At 40.2% G+C, this 20,466-nt stretch overlaps 1 protein-coding gene across 3 annotated transcripts in view; it reads left to right on the top strand.

Annotated features, from left to right (window-relative positions):
* Window positions 1-203: 203 nt before the first annotated feature.
* TMEM131L (transmembrane 131 like) overlaps window positions 204-20,466 on the top strand; it is a 147,711-nt gene continuing 127,448 nt past the window's right edge. For 2 of the 3 annotated variants that reach the window (XM_031941751.1, XM_031941753.1), the window contains exons 1-3: window positions 205-380; window positions 1,282-1,352; window positions 10,277-10,320. In XM_031941751.1, the coding sequence (XP_031797611.1) occupies window positions 257-380; window positions 1,282-1,352; window positions 10,277-10,320 (239 nt within the window). In that variant the 5' untranslated portion in view covers window positions 205-256. Of the gene's footprint in view, window positions 381-1,281; window positions 1,353-10,276; window positions 10,321-20,466 lie in introns of all 3 variants that reach the window. The other variant, XM_031941752.1, reaches the window with a different exon arrangement.

Below are 20,466 nucleotides of genomic sequence, written 5' to 3' on the forward strand. Positions count from 1 at the left end.
GCGGGGGCGGGGGCGGGGCGGGCGCGGGGCCGGGGCCCGGGCCGGGGCGGAGCAGCGGCGGAGGGCGGAGGGGAGGAGGCCGAGGGAGGCGGCGGCGGCGGAGGCAGCTGCAGCAGCGGCGGCGGCGGAGGCAGCAGCGGCGGCGGAGGCGGCGCCCGCCCGCAGCCCAGCCCGGAGCGCGAGCACCCGCAGCGGCGGCGGCGGCAGCAGCAGCAGCCGCAGCAGCCGCAGCCTCAGCCCCGGCAGCCCCGACAGCATGGCCCGGCTCCCCTGCCCGCAGCTCGGAGCCTACTGCCGCGCCGCCACGGCCGCCAACCTCCTGCTGGGCCTCTTCCAGCTTCTGTGGCCCTGCTGCCGCCCGGGAGGGGCTCAGGGACAAGGTCAGTGGCGCCGGGGAGCGGGGGCCCGAGTCCGACCCCTCCATCCCCCCCTCCCCCCCGCCCCAGAAGCAGGGGGAGAAAGGGGAAGAGAAGTTAGCGGCGGGGGCGATGCGGGCGGGAGCCGCTGGCAGCGGGGGGCTAGGGGGCGGGCTTCCCCTCCCCGGCCCCCTCCCCGGCTTTGTGCATGCGGGGCGCCCCGCGTGCGTGCCCGCCTGCAGCCCCGCTTTGTGTGCGCGCCCGGGGCTCCGCTGCCCTAGCCTGCGCGTCTGCCCCCTCAGCCCCCGGTTCCCGAGGCATTGTCCCGGGGGCCAGAGCCCCTGCCGCCCCCTCCTCACCCGGCGCTCGGAGACGCTGAGCTGCAGACGGGCCGCCGCCGTCCCTCCCCGAGTCCGGAACAGCGGCGGCGCTCTTTGGGACCCAAGCTCCCCGAGAGAGAGAGAGACAGAGACAGAGAGAGAGAGGAGGAGAGGCAGAGAGAGGAGAGAGGAGAGGAGAGAGGAGAGAGGAGAGAGGAGAGAGAGAGGAGAGAGGGAGAGGAGAGAGGAGAGAGGAGAGAGGAGAGAGAGAGGAGAGAGAGAGGAGAGAGGAGAGGAGGAGAGAGGAGAGAGGAGAGGAGAGAGGAGAGAGAGGAGAGGAGAGAGAGAGAGAGAGAGGAGAGCGCGAGCCGCTGGTCCTCCCTGCCCTCCCCCGGGGACCCCTGGTTCCTGCTGCTTCCCCTCGGACTGAAAGGCCGGCTTCGGAGCTCTGCCGCCTTCTTTCCCTTGCAGCGGTTCTCGTTCTCGGAAAACTAAAGAGAAATCAGTTACAGACGGGCCAGGAAAGGACGGTGTTTATAAACTGTGGCTTATGCTTGTTTGCTCTGCGAGCTTCATGTTTTCTATTTTTTTTGTTGTTCCCACAGTCATTGAGCCCCTGCCCAACGTGGTGGAGCTGTGGCAGGCAGAGGAAGGGGAACTCCTGCTGCCCACTCAGGTGAGACAGGGACGGGGCGCGCGCGCGCGTGTGTCTGTGTGTGTCCGGGGCGGTCGAGGGGAGGGACCCGCCAGCCCCTTGGCGGCTCATCCAGCGCCCAGGCCCATTTGCAAAGCAAATAAGCGGCGCGGCCGGGCCCGGAACACCTGGCAGCGGCGCGGCCTTTCCCGGTCCCTCCCCCCGCGCGTGCTGGGACCCGTGAGTCACGCTCGCCTCAACTTGGGGAGAAGGGTGGGTGCGGGGGCCGGGCCGCAGCCGCACGGCCCCGGGCTCAATCAGGCCCGGATCAGCAAGACCAGAAAAGCGTAGAATCCCCGGAGAAGCCTCCCCTTTAAAAAGCACAGGAAACCAGCTTCCGCCTCTTATTGGCCAGTGATCTCCCCTCGCTGGACCAAATCCACAGTGAGGGAGTGGGGTGTGGAGGGATGGGTGAAGAAGGGCCACCCGTCTGGGAAATGCTGACTGCTCCTGTGGATATTAACGAGTAGCAGTATTAGTATTCATATCAGAAAATATTAATAAGTAGTAGTTCCCATTAGAATTTAGCAGCTTTAGGTTAAAGATACTTATTTTTAAAACATGCTAATACTCCTTGGATTCTTTCCAGTGCATTTTAGAATACACCCACCGAAGAACTTGAATTTCAGGTTTTTTTTTCCTATAGGATGATATAATAATGTATGCAAGGCAGAAAATAATTGCTCTAACGTTTTATAGCAATCTGTTGTAACGCACTGGGATTATTGCTACACGGCAGATAGGGTCTTGCAAAACTTTGATGATTGATTTAATGTGAAAAATCCCGAGAAAGGACTTGGTTTTTTGAACTCTATAGTATATCCTTTTGTTCTCATCTTTAAATTGAGGGCATTGAACTAGAGGGACTTTCAGTTTCTTCCCCCTTAAAGTGAAGCATACTCTTAACTTGTGTGTCCAAGTTTGTAATCAGCTTGGAGTGTCATTTTAAAGATAAAATGTTTTTGCTTCTCCTGTTTGAAGGACTGTGCTCTATTTGGCCATATTCTTCATTCATTCCTGTTTTTGAATACTAGGGAATTGAGAGAGAATTTTACACGGAAGAAAATACATCTTGAAATGTAAAAGCCATGAAGAGTCCTTGTAAAGTAGGCAAGACGGCGAGTCTGACATTAGTCTGACATTCATCTTTGCCAGTACAAACATGGACTTGCTGCCATTAAGGCGTAGAAGTGATTTCAGGGAATGTTTTTCTAGACACTCAGACTGCTGGCTTCTAATGAAAAAGACCATTCCTTTGGGAAGCCACCCCATTTAGAAAGAATAAGAGACTAGCTTCTGCCTCGAATTGGTTAGTGACATAGGCCAAACCAGACCCAGAAAGTGGTTAAATTATAGACTCTCTCCTGTCATGTGTGTCAGGGTTTGATGATTAAGTCACTAGTCTCAGAGGAGGAAATGTCAGACGTGGTGGTTGTAAAATAATTATTTTACTGGCAGGTAAAGGATGGGCCTCAATTCTTAATTTTTGGTTCAGTTTTGAGCACTATGACTGATTAAAAATAATTCTTAGCTAGAAAATTTCTCCACAGTAACGCTCTTTAAAAAAAAAAAAAACACCCTTAAGGTCTAAAAGATTCTGTACAGTCTTAGTTGTAATGAAAGTGAAATGAGTTATTCAAGTGGGATACCTTTACTTCCATGTATGTTCATGTGGTGATCTTGTAATGTTTTAGCTTTCATGTGCCTAGGAAAAAGAAGCCCCTGTCTGAGATAATCTCAGAAAGGGAAGTGTGTCACTTAATTCTTTTCACAATATTTTTTAAAATGACAGACATTGATTTTAGGACTTCTTCCAGTTGAATCTGGAGTAAATTAAAAAAAAAAATCACTTCTGGCTATCAGTCCATTGAAACTGCTAATTTAACTTCCACTGGCTGTTAATAACTGATTTTTCTTTTAATATGGGGAGGTTGGGGAGTAAGAATAATCTGTAAAGTGGATTTTTATTTTTTGCATAACTTCAACATGGGCCTTCTCATTGTGGGGGTGGTGGTGGTGAGAAAAATGGGAAGGGAGGAAGGAAGATAAACTAAAACTCAGTTTTAAAACAATTGTTAAAAAATTATTTTACATGTAATTGGGAAAATTGAAATGTTACAACAATTTTTAAAAAGTGGATTTTGAACCACAGGATTGAGAGCAGCTTAAAAGTATATTGAGAGCATCAGAAGAGATGACATTTAACTCAAAAAGAAAGGCAGTGCCCACAAATATTTGCTGATGCTTATTATTTACACTGCCTTTATTTTTCTACATGTGTGGGATTGGGTTTATTTCCCATCCTGTCCCTTAGCTCTTCCTTAAATATTCACACTCTTGAACAAGGATGTATAAGAAAGAACATTGCATTAGCAGACAGAATACTGGCTGCAGTCCCAGCTCCATCACTTCTTAGCCATGTTTCCTTGAGCTAGTTGGGATCAGACATAGGCTGAAAGGACCTTAAAGATTGTCCAAGTTCATTCTTTTTGAAACAGAGGCTGGATGAGGTTAAGGAATTTGTTTAGGATAAGTAGAGAGATGGGATTCAAACTAGCAACCTCTGGTTTTCAATCTAATGCCTTTTTCCTAAAAATACATATAATATATAAATGTATATATTAATATTAATATAATGCATATATTACATGTAAATAAGCATATATTTACAGTGTTTTAAATATTAAAAACCCCTCACCAAACTAACTTTTCTTACAGCAGCCCTGTAAAGTACATAGAAAACCATTCCCACTTCTGTCTTTCAAAGAAAGAAAGAGAGGTATATAGAGGTTGAGAGACTAGTTCTCTTAATTAGTAAGTGGTTAGGGCCCAAGACAACTTGAAGTTTCCTTATTTTGAGTCCTGGACATTCTCTAATAGACCACATTGTTTACACACTCTCATTGGTAAAATGGGGATGCTCTATATTGTATTTAACATATAGTTTAACCTATTTAACACATAATGGACTACCTGCCATCTAGGACAGGTGGTGGGAGGAAAGAGGGGGAAAATTGGAACAAAAGGTTTTGCAATTGTCAATGCTGAAAAATTACCCAGGCATATATCATGTAAATAAAAAGCCATAATAAGAAAAAAAAATAAAATGGGGATGCTCATACTTATACTCCTCATTAGTTGTGATTATCAGATGAAATAATGTAATAATAAAGAGCATATCAAGCCTGGCTAAAATGCCTGCTATTCTTTAGGATTGTACCACAAAATTTGATGACAGAGAGCAGAGAAACAAAGAGATACCAAAGGAAAAGAAATAGGGTATTTGGAGCATTGTAGGGCTGATGCTTTCTGGAGGATTTATAGAAAGATGACCACACATCTGTGTGGAGATTGGTGGAGGGGCTACTTTCGCTGATAAGAGAACAGATTTCATCTTATGATGGATTCTTAAAGCTAGCAATTAAATATAAGGAATAATAATTTAAGTCTTGATCTTTTACTGACTGGCAAGGGGATAGTGACTTTCTGTTTCTGACAAAGTTGCTAGATCAGTTCAGATAATTTAAGCACTGTAATATGTATTAGATGTTGTTGTTCAGTTCTTTCAGTTGTATGTGATTCTCTGTGACCCTGTTCGAGGTTTCCTTGGCAAAGATACTAGAGCGGTTTATTTCCTTCTCAGGTCATTTTACAGATGAGGAAACTGAGGCAGAAAGGGCTAAATGACTTGCTCAGGATCAAACAGCTAGGAAGGCTGGATTTGAACTTGGTATTCTTGACTCTAGACCCAGTGCTCTATCCATTGCATCACCTAAGTGTCCTTGTATTAGACAATTTAGGGTTCAATTCATGCTATGTCATATACCTTTTTATGGTGATCTAAAATACTTTGACAGGCAGGAATAGACCACTTCCTGTAGGGATGAATCAAGAATTTATCTCCAATTTTATTCTGTATGTATCTCATTTGATGTAGCTGTTTGCATGTTGTTTATCTACCTCCCATTAGACTGAACTCTTGAGAACAGGAACTGCCTTTTAATTTTAGTGCCTTAGTGCCTGGCACACGGTTGACACTTGATGAATGCTGGTTGACTTGATTTGAAGATTAAAAGAAAGAGATGGCAGGAAGAGTGTCTGGAAAAGAACACTGGACTCAGACTAATGATCACCTTTGGAATCCAACCTCACAGAGATTTTGGTGTCCAGATCTATAGGAGTTTCGATGAGAAGAACTTTGGAGGTCCTTTTCGACTCTGAGGGTTATCATTCTTCTTTTGGGTTTATTAGAGTCTTTTCCATCATTTAGAAATTATTTTCATAATTTTCATAAAATTTCTTTAAGAAATGTCATACTTATCTTTGCAATTTGGAATTTTTATAAATGACTTTGAATCAGGAAGAGGTTCAGTGTTAGCTGTAGACACTTATTAGTTGTATGACCCTATTCAAGTCACTTCACCACTTGTTTGCCTCACCTCCAAAAAAGGGATAATAATAGCATCTACTTCTCAGGATTGTTAAGTGGTTAAAACAAGATAAAATTCATAAAACACTTTACAAAACATAAATGACTAGTTATGTTGTTCTTATTGTAATAAAGGGGTCAGCCATTCCTGTTCCATGTGGAGATTCAGGCCCACTTTATTCAGTAGTGATGGTCTTAGAATATTCTATTTCACTCAGGTCAGCAAATGTTAATTCACTAAGAGTCCCTCATCTTTAGGGACTAGTCCACACAAGTTGGACCCCTTGGCTTGGGCACTGTGGGCTTAAGAAAAATCATGCAAATTTTCCCAACACTTCATTATTTTTCATTTTAATTGTAGCTGGGTTTTTTTGTTTTTTGAAAATCGTGTAGTTCCCAATATGTTCTTGTTATACTCTTCTTTAGTTGAATCCTTTTTTTTACACAACAACAATAGCAAACAGTTGCACAACTGAAGTACACAGCAGCCAAGTCTAATGTTTGCTTCCACTCCTGTGGTTCACCACTTTCCTAACAAAAAAGAGATAGTTGAACCATCTGCTCTTTGTTCTGCTGAATGAGGATTATTTGTTGCAACTGATCTGAGTGTTAATTAAGCATTGCTTTTTGGCTTTGTGGGAGAATTGGCACTGGGTATGGAGATGAAGGATCCTGGTTCAGATTTGGCTCTCTACTCATTACCACTTGCGTGAAATTGGAAGTTATTTCACCTCTGTAAAATGAGTGGGGTTGGACCCCTTCCAGCTTTAAATCTGTGACCTAATGCGTCCCCCTATTTTCCTATCACTACACTTGCCTAGAAGTCTATAGTCACTAAGCCTGGCATTAAAGGCCTTCCATAACTTGTTTAGTCATTTTCAGTTGTGACTCCTTTTGGGGTCTTCTTGGCAAAGATAACTGGAGTGGTTTACTATTTCCTTTTTCAGCTCTTTTTCCAAATGAGAAAATAGGCAGAGTTCTGGTCTTCCTCATCCCACTCCTGGCAGTCTATCTACTGTGTCCCCTAGCTGCTCTCCCCCCCAGACTTGTTACCTTTCACCACTCTTGTTTTTCACCTACATCATCTTCTCCCCAGCTAATCGGTTCCAGTCACTGTTTACCCATACAGGTCCTATTTCTCCTCATGTTTATTTGTATTGTTTTCCGTGTCTTGCCTTTCCAGTAGTCTCAGTGAAATCCTGCTCTTTCTTCAGACACCTATTTCATCTGCTCTCTCAGTCCTTGGTGATCACCCTGCCCTTCTAGCTCCTCCTATAGCAGCAGCATCCTCCCTTCTTACTATTCATGCAATAGTTATTAGGGGTTACCTGCTAAGTATTGCTCTTTATCTTTGTCCTATCTTTCCAATGCAATAATTTCTTCCTTTCGAATGAGGGCCGTGTCTTGCAGCTCTGCAGCCTTTGGGATGGTGCCCCATGTAGATGAGGTGGTTAGAAATTTTTGTTAATGATAAAGACACTCCAGCATCATTTTCCTCAAGCCCTGCTAGGAGCAAGTATACCTTTTCAGTTACTTTGTACTCTCATGCTTTTCTCTTCTAGGATGTTTTCAGGTGCATTCTAAAAGTGACAGTAGAGTCACTGTCCTGAAATTTTCCGCATACTTTTCTGGTTTTGTTATTTATACCTATTTTTAAGAAGGGTTCTCTTTGGTTCATTCAACCTGTTAATATAAAGACCATGACCCTGATGCAAGAGTGATTTCCAAATAGGGAGGGAGGGAGGGACCTTTTGTTCTCTTCCCAGACTGGCCCATCATATGTAGAGTAAGGAATGTTAACACACAGAAAAGACTTGTAGTAGAAAGCCTCTGGTTTTCGCTTTATTTTTCCTTCTAAACTAAAGAGTAGTAGGTATTTAATTCAGTAGTGACTAAAAAATGTTGAATCTCTCCACTTTTTTTTTTCAAATATACCTTATCTCAGATCTGATTCATGGTCTTTATTTTAAGGAAAACCATTTTCCCTTCCTTAGTTCATTATTGTTCTTTAAGAGGCTTTATTATATAACATTACTTTTCTAGCTGGAGAAAAAATTTTACAGGAGAGAATAAATTTGATAAACTCTAAGGGAATGTCTGAATTTTTTTTGTGTGTGTGTGTGTTGTAGTCTTGTTGGCTGCACTAGGATGTTATATTGAACATTCCAGTGTTTGGAAATCTCACTTATGCAATGATAACTCTTTGTCATTCTACTCAGTCTGTTCTGAACAAGAGTTACTAATCTGTGGATTTTTGCACGTTGACAGGGTGGCTAGTTCTGATGACAAAAAGCAGGGTTGGGGTTCTGGGCGTGCTCTTTTAAGGAGCTTGCTTCACTGTTGTCTTTCTCAGTTTTCTCATTTGTGAAATGAGGATTGTTGCATCTACCTTATGGTATTTTTGTGAGGAATGTTAAGGGCTGTTGAAAGAATTAAATAAGATAATATATGTAAAACAGTTCACAAACTTTGCGACACTTTGAGAAATTTAAAGCCATATAAATGTTGTTACTATTACTACTACTACTTCCTGATTTCTGGGCCAGTCCTTTATCTCCTATGCCATGTTGCCTCAATTAAGAGTGATTTAAGTCATACATGATTTTTTTTTTTCATTTTTTTTAAAAAGCTTTTTATTTTTAAAACATAATGCATGGATAACTTTTCAATTGTGACCCTTGCAAAACCTTGTATTCCAAATTTTCCCCTTTTCCTCCTACTCCCTTCCCTAGATGGCAAGTAATCCAATATATGTTAAACGTTAAAATATATTAAATCCAATACTTGCATACATATTTATACAATTATCTTGCACAAGAAAAATCAGATCAAAAAAGGAAAAAGAGAAAATAAAGTGTAAGCAAACAACAACAAAAAGAGTGAAAATGCTGTGTTGTGATCATACTCAGTTCCTACAGTTTCTTTTTAGGTGTAATGTAGATGGCTCTCTTCATTGCAAGGTCATTGGAATTAGACTGGATCATCTCCTTGTTGAAAAGTCATATATAATAAGTTGTATAGTAAACAGTGTAGGCATTTCCAGGATAGCAAACCCATTGAGAGTAGATAGGATTTGTCATCAAAAGATTGTGAGTATAATTTTGAGACTGCATTAATCATTAGGGGCTTAGATCTGAATGAGAAGCAGCAGGAGGGCAAATGGGGACACAAAGAAGGAGACCATTAGTAAACAGTTGGAGAGGTTGGGGACAGATTTGGAGGATCTCACGTTCCAAGGCTAAAGAGTTTGAAGTGGATTTCCTAGGTACTATGGATCCATTCATTCATGATTAATGAGTTCTGGGTCTGTAAGTGCTTAATAAATAGTTATTCAGTCGATCATTTAAGGATATTAATTTGCCAATGATGTGAAAAGTGGATTCGTGCTGGGAATAGGCATGAAATAATTTTAATTCCAAACTTGGATCTGGGCTATGACAGTGGGATGGAGAAGAAAGAACACATCTGGGACTCTTGAAGAGACTAGAGAGGGCTTGGTGATTATGTGTGAAGGAGGAAGGAGAAATGCAGGATGACTCCAGAGTTTAAGCTTGAAAAAGAATGATGCCATTTACAGTGAATAAATCACTGAGTGGGGAGCACTGTTGGAAGAGTAGTTAATTTGTAGGTGACAATGGCAGAGCCCAATGGAAATACCCTCCAGATAATTAGAAATCTTGTGCTGAAGTTTGGGTGAAGGCTTGTAAGTAAATAATAGGGAGTTATCTGCAGGGAGACAGTAGTTTGAAATAGTTGAGTATAGATGCTTTGGAAATAAATCTCATACTTATGGGGGAGCTAGGAAGGAGAGTTAGCGTAGCCTCTCACCAGCCAATTTAAGAAGCGGAAAGAGAAATAGGATGGTTTGGGGTCTCATTTGTCCAAGAAGGAGAAATTAACAAGACTAAGTAACCCGTGACCTGCTTAAGTGGGCACGGGGAAGCTGCTCAGTGCCGTGTGCCATCGCACTTGCTACTTAAGATGACAGTGGTGAGTTTACTATATTGAGTAATTTTCAGTTTAAAGCCCTTTTTTCTTTTTATATGGCTATTACGTTATTTGAGGTCAAAATTAAGTGATGAATTTCCAAGTGTGGTTTGGTCTGTGTTTACAAACGTCAACAGATATTTTTATAACTGGTGATTTAAAATTACAATGGGCGTGTATTTTTGGAGTTTTGGTGCAATAACCAAAAAACAAAAATCTGTTTTTACTCTAGTTTGGAGTTTTTATTTACTGTCAGGCACTAAGTTGGAAAATGAGTCTCGAGATGTAGGTAGGATGGATTGAGGACTCTTGGTGGTGATGGCATTCAAGCAAGCAAGGATTGTGGCTTGTGGGATTCTCTGTGCCAGTGAGTCATTGCTACAAGTGCGTCAGCCTGTTTGGGATTTAAAGAATTCTTTTTCATGTACGTGGATTCTTGTTTTCTTTTTTGAAACTTCTCCTTAAATGTATTTTCCTCTTTTTTTAATAGGCTGATTCTGAGGAGAACTTAGAAGAGCATTCTCATGAACAAAGGTAAGAAGAAAAAAAGAAACTCTTCTTGCTTAACTGGAAAGTGCCCTTGCCTGCTGGAGATGCTATCTGAAATATGACTAAGATTGATGAATAGACATGGTTATTTGAATGCAAACCCTTTTTTTTTTTTTAATACTAGACTTTCTGCTTATAACTATGCTGATCTGATAATTATTGCTATGTTTTTAAATGCTTGCAAAAAAGTTGTGAGAAATGTTCAATGATCTTTTTATGTCTCTAGTGAATTTTTTTTGTTTACATGTTGTTTATATGTATTTGTAAAAAAAAAATAACTTTGTTTAAGGGTAAAAAGACTTCATTTAGAAAAATGTTTTTGTACATAGGACCAGATGTAAAGATCTAGATATCTCGAATGTAATTTGTTTTAGGGAAAAGGGAATACCTATAATACTCATGTCCTTTTTTTTCTTGTAAGATAAGATACAGCATAGTATAATAAATAGAGTTCCAAGAAGATCTAGGTTCAAATTATGCTTCTGATACATGCTGACTGTGTGATTTTTGGAAGTCACTTAATCTTTGTGTTCTGGACTAAAGCTTCTTAAACTATGGGGTTGTAAAATTATGATTTACGATCAATAAATGTTTGATATGTGTCTGTTTTATATACCTATATTCTGGGGTCTTGGAAAAACTCAGGTAAAAGGGGTTCATAAAGGGGTAGAAAAATTTCAAAATCTGCAGTGATACAGGGAATTTCCTCATCTGGGAGTTCCCTTTATAAAGGAAATCACCTGTCCAGTCCTTATTCCTGTTTTATAAGAAGAGTCTTAAAATAATCATTAAGTTTTGAATGCTTTGTATAAATTCCTCAAGTAAAGTGTGATTTTATGTTCCTGGGAAGTTGTGTAAAGAAAGAAGTCTTGTAAGGTATGTTTCTCATTTTCAAGTATTTGAAAAATTGTCATGTGTCTTGTTCTGCTTGACTCCAGTAAGCAGAATTGGAACCGTTGAGTGAAAGTTATAGGGAATCAAATTTTTAGCTTTGATTGATGGAAAACCACTTTCTAACAGTTATTCAGAAGAGGAATGGGCAGCTCCTGGAGACAGAAAAGTTCTTAGTCACTTGAAGTGACCAGAGAAGCTAATTGAGTTCTTGTAAAGGATGTTAGAGAGGAAGGGCTGTAATTCAGGTGGAAATCTGTACTCTTTAAGAATCTGATTTTGTGATTTTTATGGAGTTATCTTTTCTAATTACACGATTTTCTGTGCATAACACTTTCCTCTTAGAATTCAATCTGAGATGTTTAGAATGCTGACTTTCCCCTCCATTTGCGTTTGTATAGGCACAATTTTTCCAGTTCCTTGAGATTTTAAAACCTAATAGAAAGGTGGATGATTATAATTTAATTTAAATCACACTTCAGATCTCTAAATTCCCAGGTTTTCCAAAAACGGTGAGTGTTGTATTTGGAAATTACTCCATGTGTAATTTTGCCTCCCCAAAGAGACGAATTTAGGCTTGGTGTCAGGAAAAAGTTAGAACTATAAAAATACAGTGAGCTGTTGAATCTATTTTAATCTATATCTATATATGTCCATGTTATTTACCCTGCCTAGAAGGGACTTTTATGTTTGGCCTTGTATCAGTGATGTCTGACACAGTAGGTGTTAAATAAATGCCTATTGATTGAATGCTTGGCTGGGTTGTTGTGAGGATCTGATCAGCTATGGGTTGATCTCAATAGCCTGTGGGGCCTCCATTATTTACTCTGAGATTGTAGTAACATTTGTGTTCCCCACTGCCAGGACACTAACATAAAAATTGGTTTCTGATGCTTGTTTTACCCTACCAGTTTGTATTCAGATTTTTCATAGGATGCACAGCTGCCTGAGCTGATAGAGGGAATATAGGTTTAACCCTTTAAGTTTTAAGAATGAGGAAGCTGAGGTCAGAGAGGAAGAGAATAGGTCCAGGAGGTTGTTACAGATCATAAAAAGCAGAGCTAGGATATTAGCCTGTACCTACCTTGTAGACTCCAAATTCAATGTTCTTATCATTGTGCTTCAATGACTTTGTCAGTTATAGTATTAATGTATTAATATTCAGATTTTCTCTGCATTGCATGAAGTATTCATGCATTTTGATGTTATTTACACAGACATAGTCTCTTTGTGTTTGCTTTCTTTGACCTGAGATTCTGGTCCCCAAGGAATTTACAGTATGGTAAGATGTCAAGGTATCAGGAGCACAAATAAATTACAATATAAAATGGAACATGAAGAATTCATTTTGGGGAGTTGTAGGAGGAGAATTTAGAGTGATTTCATCCCTATGGGAAACTCTCACTGAGGAAACTCCCTCTCCCAATGTGGATGAAAGCTGTGACTCGCCCAGGTTCACACACAGACTGTATATCAGAGGCAGGATTTGAACCCATAATTGATTCCAAAGCTAGCTCTCTTTTGTTACTTTGAAATCTATGAAGAGTTACAAAATGCTGTGTTCTTGGAAGTTTGGGGAAGTTGTCATCAATGTGGGCAGGATGGAAAGTGTTTCAAGGGAGGTTTTATGGAGGATATGGCATTTGAGTTCGGCTTTGAAGAAGCCAGCATCTCCGGTCCTAGGGATCCAGCCACGTGAAGGCACATAGGTTTGAATACCTTTCTAGGTCTAGAGAATATGGACAGGTATCAGGGCCTTAAACTGGCAGTTAAGGTGTACAGGTGGCATTTCCTATTGAAGGCAGAGAAATGTCAAGCTGTTTTAGTGCCATTGAAGAATAATAAGGATAACAGGCATTTCTATAGTATTTTATAGCTCACAAAGTGCTTTAATTTGAAGAATTAAAAATTGTGGTGTTATATGAATTGAACTAGAAGATCTAGGCCCCTTCCAGCACTAAAATTCTTTGGTGTTTTTGGACCCTTCTGTCAAAATGTATTTTGTTTTCTAAAGACTGAGGGCATGATATGAATGGTCGATTAGTATTGTTGGTACTTGGGTTCCACTGTTGATTTCTGAATTCTCTATTTTTGTGATTCCTGTAGCTGTTGTAATGAGCTGAGTTTTTTTATATTCATGTTCAGTCTCTCATGAAGTTCTGATGCTGTGGATCCTTCACTTTCCAGGGCACAATTTAGATTCCTTTGGTCTCAGTAGTGATGAAATTCATGTTCCAATTTTTTTTTTCTTTTAGTTGTATTTGTATGGTTAATGACAAAGCATTTTGTGCTTGTTTTTTAAGCTTACGGTATTTGGCTTTCAAAAACTTCCAGACTTTCTGTCCCTTAGCATGCTTTTTGTTCTGCTAGGCGCATTCTGATGCTAGTGTTGGAGATAGGAGGACTAAGGAATGGATGGGGCTGATGATGGATTGATTAAAAGCTGACTGTGATTCTGTTTTTTGGAATCTTCTTTTCCTCCTGTACGTTAGTATTTCCTTTTGAGGGCTTGAAAAAGGAACTTGGCCATTCTAGAACTCCTGACAAAAGAGGATGCCTTTAAAAAAATGGATTTCATTATAAAAATATGACAAAAAAGATGTCATCAGGAAAAAGACTTTTTCTATAGCTTTATGGCTTTACAGGCCACTCTGAAAAGCCAATCCTGCTTCTTTCTAGATAGCACTTGGCTGACATACTAGAGCAGTATCTAGAAACACAATTGTCAAGATCAGTCTGGAACCAAGTTTTGACCTTAGAACTACCTGACTCTTTCTATGATCATGTATAGGGAATGGCCAATAATAACAATGAGGAAGAAAAATTGTATTTATCTGGTAAGAACTACCAGTCTTCCATATTGGAGTTAAAACTCCTTTTCTAGGTGCTCTTCTGTCAACTCCTTCCTAGACTCAAGGACCCACTAATCTTTGAGGTAGGGAGTATAGATGTGAGGAATTAGGTTATTTTCCTTTGTTATTGTGTGTGTGCGCGCGCGCACACACGTGTTGTTGGCCCAGTGAACACACCATTTTGGTCTTCTTACCTAACTGTGCCCTTAGATCTTTGCCATGGAATAGTGAAGATTAATTTCTTCAGCTCCTGCACCTTCTGTTTTCATCTTCACAGCTGTTAAATATTTATATGGAATATCTCCAAGCAGTCTCTCTAGGGAATTATTTAGCCTCATTGACATCATGTTCTAAATGTAAGTTCATTGAGGGGAGGAACAGTTTCTCTTTGTCTCTGTCCCTCTCTGTCCCTCTCTGTCTCTTTCTGTCTGTTTCTCTTTCTCTTTTTCTCCGAGTCTCTTCCTATTTTTCACTCTTTTCCTCTCTCTTCCTGTCCTTGTTTCCATGTAGTAGGCACTTTATAAATGTTTATTTGAATATAATGTGTTTGTAGTTGGAGACCGCCCAAAAAATCTCTGTCTTCTTATCATTGTCATATATCTTTTGGTTATTTTCAAATGTTGATATTAACCTACTTCTTTGCTGGGCAGGAATGGGGGCTGTAGTCATGAAAACAGATGAAAGATAGCTTCAATTTTTTTGTAGATAGTTTCTTGCTGGTAAGGAAGTGTGTCCAATTGTTTTGTGTAAACTTTGTGTTAGCTTGTTGGCGATGTGTGAAATTAATTAAAGCATTGGCAAAATAACAATACTGTGACATTTTCTTATTTCAGATTTTTTTTAGGGAAATTATTGTAGATGAGTTGTAGACATCCATTAGTGTTGATGAGAAGTATTCAGAAAGTTGCCTTTATTTTATCAATAGGATGTATGGGTAATGAATTTCAGTGCTTGGCCCAGCTGTTATTAAAAGGCATCCAAACCCCTAGAGATGTGAAATAACCAATTTCTTATACCTTATTTTATTGGTTTTTTCTTGGCGTATTTATTGGCCATTTCAGATGTCATTTTTATTGACAAATAGAGAATTCATGTCAGATTTTCTACTTATGAAAAAAAAGAACCCCCAAAAACCCATCCCCAAAGATCTAAAAAAAATCCAGCAAATCCCAAGTTAGATTTGGATGACATTTTCAGAAATGTCAGAAAGTGTTAGAAAAAAAGAGAAAAACCATGTTGGATGCTCCTTGAAGACTGGGTAGCCTGTTTGTTGTAAGTGCTCAATAAATGTTTGAATGAGTTCAGAAATGGCAACATATCCAAAAATGACCAGAAATCTTGGAATAAATCCTCTGTGAAGTTGTACTTTTTGATATTGAAAAATATCTAAGAGTAGTTTTTGGAAATAGATGGGGGGGGGGGTCTTACTTCCCCATTGTTCTTTAGCAATATAAGAGCGAAGACTCTACCAGTTGTGGCATTTTCCATGTCTGTACATGAAGGCGATTTATACCTCTTAACCAGTGTTAGCAAAAAAATAATTGGAGAAATTGAATGTTTGTATTCTAGCTTTTTATTTAGTGGCCATATGACTTTGGACAATTCCACTCCACTCCTACTTCATCTTTTAACTTTTTTCCTTTTCTTTCTTTTTCATTTCCCTCCAGATGAAAACATTCCTAAGAACTCCTCTCCTAGAGTAGTCACTAAGGTTGCCCAATTGTCATTTTCCCTCCTGGGCTGAGATTTGAAAAGTGCTGATAGCACTTAGATACCAATAGCCATAACTGAGTTTTACATCTAGTTAATTTACTATTTTAATTATATTTGGTGTCAGTTATAGATCATATTCTTGCTTCCTCTCTCCTGGTGACCACACCCCCTTGGATCTCTCTAGGGTGCCCCATCCTCCTCCCCTCTTGCCCACAGGTATTGCTTCTTTATTAGTGTCTTTGAAGTCTCTGCAGACTTTTCTTCCCTTCCACCCAATTGACTGGGAGAAGGGCTCTCCTTCTGGGGCTTAGTTTTTTTTTTTTTTTCATGTTTTCCTCATGCCATCCATTTTGTCTTATATTTGTCTTAATAAATCTTAATTAATTTGTCTTAAATAATTTTGATGTCTTGAATTTGTCTTTGGATATCCTAAAAAAAAAATTTGAGGGTGAATTTCATGTATCATGGTCCAGTTTTGTCACATGCTTACACTTAGCAGTGCCTAAAACATTTATGATAGAAACTAGAGCTTTTTCTGTATCATGAGATTTATATTTATATTTTTATACTATATATCATATGTAATTATAATGCATATAACATGTAATATAATATCTATAGAATATGTAGACTAATAATAAATATTATATTTGTTTATATTTAAAAATAAAATCTATGGCCATGCCTCTGGAAACAGTGAAAAATACTATCTAGATGTTTGTTACTCTGTAGATCAGATAGCTTTCTTTGTCTTCAGTAGTTGTGATGTAAAATTTGCCTTTCTTTAATGGAGCCCATAAATTAGATGTTATCCTCATCTCCCTGACAGGCGGTTGAGAGTCCTTCTGTATATTCCATTGTTACTGATCTGCAGGGCTTTGTTTTCTCTTGGTTGCAGGTCTTGCAGAAATGTTCAGCAGTTCTTGCTGTGTTTACTTGTGACACAGCGTGGTTGAGATCGCAAAGAATGACCACTGGCAACCTGAAAAAATTCTCTTATCTGTGCTCTGGGAATCTTCGCTTCGTTCTCAGTGTTTTGTTAAACATTTCTTCCTTGCCCCAGACTCATGCTTCCCTTTGATTTGAGAATTTGATCTTTAATAATAGCAAGATGCCTGATAAAATGTTAGTCCCTTATAAATAGTATCTCACGTATGTTTTTAGCTATCCTAGAAGCAAATGGAAATAATCCTACTTCTATTTCATAAGATGAAATGGGAGTTTGGAAAAGGTGTGGCTCTTAGGCCATAGTCACTTCTTGGTCTCTAGAAGTTGGAATCTCTGTTTCTGGTTCCTAAATGTCAGTTCTGTGAGTAATTTTTTCCAGGGTCGTTATTACTGTCTTCTAGCATTTTTCTTGGAAGTTGAATCCTGTTTAGAAAGAGGGGAGAGTTTGTGCAGTAATCTTAGATGTCTGCGTGTTCCCTTTCACCTTATGTTCAGGTGCTTGGAAGGTGGTTTTTAATATCATTAAATGTTAAAGTGTTGACACTGTCCTGCCATATCACGTCTAGATAAGAAACAGTGGGTTGTTATAGAGATGAACAAAAGACTTCCTGTCTGTTTCCTGTTCTGTAAGATGGAACTAATCATTATTTCTACTCTGACCATCTCATGGAGTTCTTTTGAAGATCCAGTAAGATAATGAGAAGTGGGTTAAATACTGTAACTCTGAAGTGTGCTATCTAAATATAAGACGTTATTAATATCATTTTTTGATATGTCTGTGTCAGTGTCTGTCAATCATGAATAGAAGAGGCTACCTGTTTTACTCAGTTATAGTTCTGTGTGAAGTCACTTTAGATTTGGGAAGCATTTTAGATTTTTGAGTGCAACGACTAACATTGTATGTGGAGTCAAAAGACCTGGTTTCAAACCCCATCTCTTTGTGACCCTAGAGAATTCACAACTTCACCTTGTTCCCTTACCTATAAGATGGGGAAGAGTGGCTGAGGTATATTCTGGAGTCTCTTCCGGCTCTAAATCTACTAGTTACCCATTTAGTAAGAGGCCCCCAGCCTGGGACATAAGAGTTTCCGTAGACATTGGAAAGCCCTTTGAGAGACCTGCAGAGATGGTTTATTTCAGGAAAACTGAAAGTTTTGCAACAAGCAGGAGAAGCTGTGGGCTTGGGACTAATTGCCTCTGTGGCCTGGCACCCACCAATTAAGAAAGGCCTGACCTTTTGGGAGAGCTGGATTCTGGCCGGTGGGCTTGCTGGCCTATCTCTTCATGGCCAAGGGGGTGTGAGGAAGGCAGATAGGGTGGAAATCCCCGCAGGGTGAGGACCAGTATTGATTAGCTCTCAAACAGCCCCTGGGAGCCAAGGTGATAGCGGCAGAGTTGGGGTTGTAAAGGCTCTCCAGGAGAGAGTCATTTCCCCCAGACAGGGCTCTTGTCTGCGAATGCTGATATTAAGGTTAATGGGTTCTCCTGGGAGCTTGTTAATCTAGTTCTAAGTGAATTGTCACCAGATGATTAGGAGGCTGTTAGCAGAGTCTCCAGTCACAGCCTGGCTGCGACTCCAAAGTAATGAGTGGATTTTTGACAGCTCGCTAGAACTTAGGCATCTGTATGATTATTCTCTCTTATTTGTCCCTTCCTTGAACCCCTCTAGCTGAAAGTGATCTCTCTCTTCTGGAATTTCTTGGACCTCTCCCTTCAGCCTTATCACACTTTCCCACATGTGTGCTGTCTTCTGGCGTCTTCTCCCTGCCCCCCACTTAGATTAGAACCCCTAGCTTCCATCTTTAAGGCTCTGTTCAAGTACCACCTGCCGGAGACTTTCCCTCCCTCATGTATAGAGTCACTCCTTGCTCTCTCCTGCTATTGTCCCCAAACCTTTCCTCTGTTTGACTCTGGATATATTTTTATTGTCGTGTATATGGATATGTATGTGTGTGTATATATAGAAATGAGAAATACACACACACACACACACACACACACACACACACAGCACCCCTTTCCCAGCTTGTCATTTCAGAGACACAAGGCCCTGGGAGCTTTAGCGATCTGCCCAAAGTTACACAGCAAATGGCAGAGACAGGATTCCAACCCTTGACTAGAAGTTTGGTTCTCACTTTGTAAGAAAAGTCCCAGGAAGTTGTGGGTGACACAGAGAGCTTCCATTGGGCTCACGTTTGCTGGAAATGCAGAATAACTACTTTGGGCTTTTTGCCTTTAAAATTTAAATGTAAATTTAAAATCTAAGAAAATTGAGATTTGAAATTATAAAAGGGGGATGGGGTAAATAAAGGTAGCCAGCCAGTCCCTTGAAGTGACTGGGTCCTGATCCCCATGTTGGTGTGGTTGTCTGCAGCAGTTTGGAACATTTGCTCTGTAGAAGTGTCACTGAAAGCAGCTTATTTAACAGAAGGAAAAGTGTCTCGTTACTTCACACCTTGCTGGTGAACCCATATGGTATTACCCATTTTGATTACCTACCGAGATTTAATAGACTTGGCTGCACATTGACATTTAGCTGTTGTCAAAAGTCAAACCTCATGCAAAGAGCAAAGATTTGCCACTGGAAATTCTCAGAAAGATCTCGAATAATAGCAGCAGCTTCTTGAGGAGATTACTTTGAAGGGGATACCTGGTATTTGGGTCAGGAGTTCTCAAATGTTAAAAATATTCCATGTAATTTAGAATCCTGTTGAACAGCAAGGCATTCTGGGGTCCCTCTCATTTCTGTTTGGCTTTGTTGTTTTTGGGTGTGATCAGTGAGTTTCAGGGGTGTGGGAAATTCATTGCACTCTTGCCTGAGCTACTTTGAGATTAAATGACTTACCTGTGGACATTTAGCTAATATGTGTCAGAGTCTAGGCAAGGCTGATTCTCTCTCTGCTATCCCACCTTTGTCTTTTCCTGTTTTTTCTCGCACATGAATTATTCATGAAAGCAAATAGGTTCCATCTAGAGAGTATGAGCTTTTGGACAAAAGATGATCCTAGGATTTAGTGTTAATTAATGGAAGGAAGAATACATTTCTCTTTTCTGGCATCAAAGGGGAGCATGATTCGTTTAATGCTTTTATCTTCTGATAACTCATCAGTGTTAATCCTCTAAATCTCTTGTAAATTGGTCCTGTTGTATATATCTGGGCATACCTATCAGTTATATTGCTTTATTCACCACCAGTAGGGGAGTGTAAATATAAGAGAAAGCTGAGGATTCTCTAAGGAGAAACAGGCTGATGTGCTGTTACTAGTATTTGATGGCTATATGGAGAAATCTGGAGTTACTCCAGAGTTAGCTTAGGTTAGGATGATAAACAGGCATTCGGTGACCAACCTTTGAGACATGGGGCGGAAAGAACACTGAATGTTAGCCCTTACGATGCCGGACTTTGTCAACAGGCTGGATGAGTCTGGGAAAGTCACTTCACCCACTTCTGGGACTCACCAGCTTTACATTCCCATTAGGAACATGAGGGGGTTGGACTAGCTTTTCTTCATGTCTGGCTCTGGATCTCATAATTATATGTTTTATATTTATAATGCCCTTGACAAACACCTGAACTTACTATAATTCATTCTGGAGGAACTATTCTTTTCAGCATAGAATATTAAATTGTGCGAGTTTCTAAGAATTAGCATTTAAAAAAAATTAATTCCTCATTCTGAACTGGATAATTTCATGCAATAGTTTGTGCCACCTTAATTCTAAGGAT

Source organism: Sarcophilus harrisii, chromosome 6, assembly GCF_902635505.1.
Source record: "Sarcophilus harrisii chromosome 6, mSarHar1.11, whole genome shotgun sequence".
In the NCBI taxonomy this organism is placed as follows: domain Eukaryota; kingdom Metazoa; phylum Chordata; class Mammalia; order Dasyuromorphia; family Dasyuridae; genus Sarcophilus; species Sarcophilus harrisii.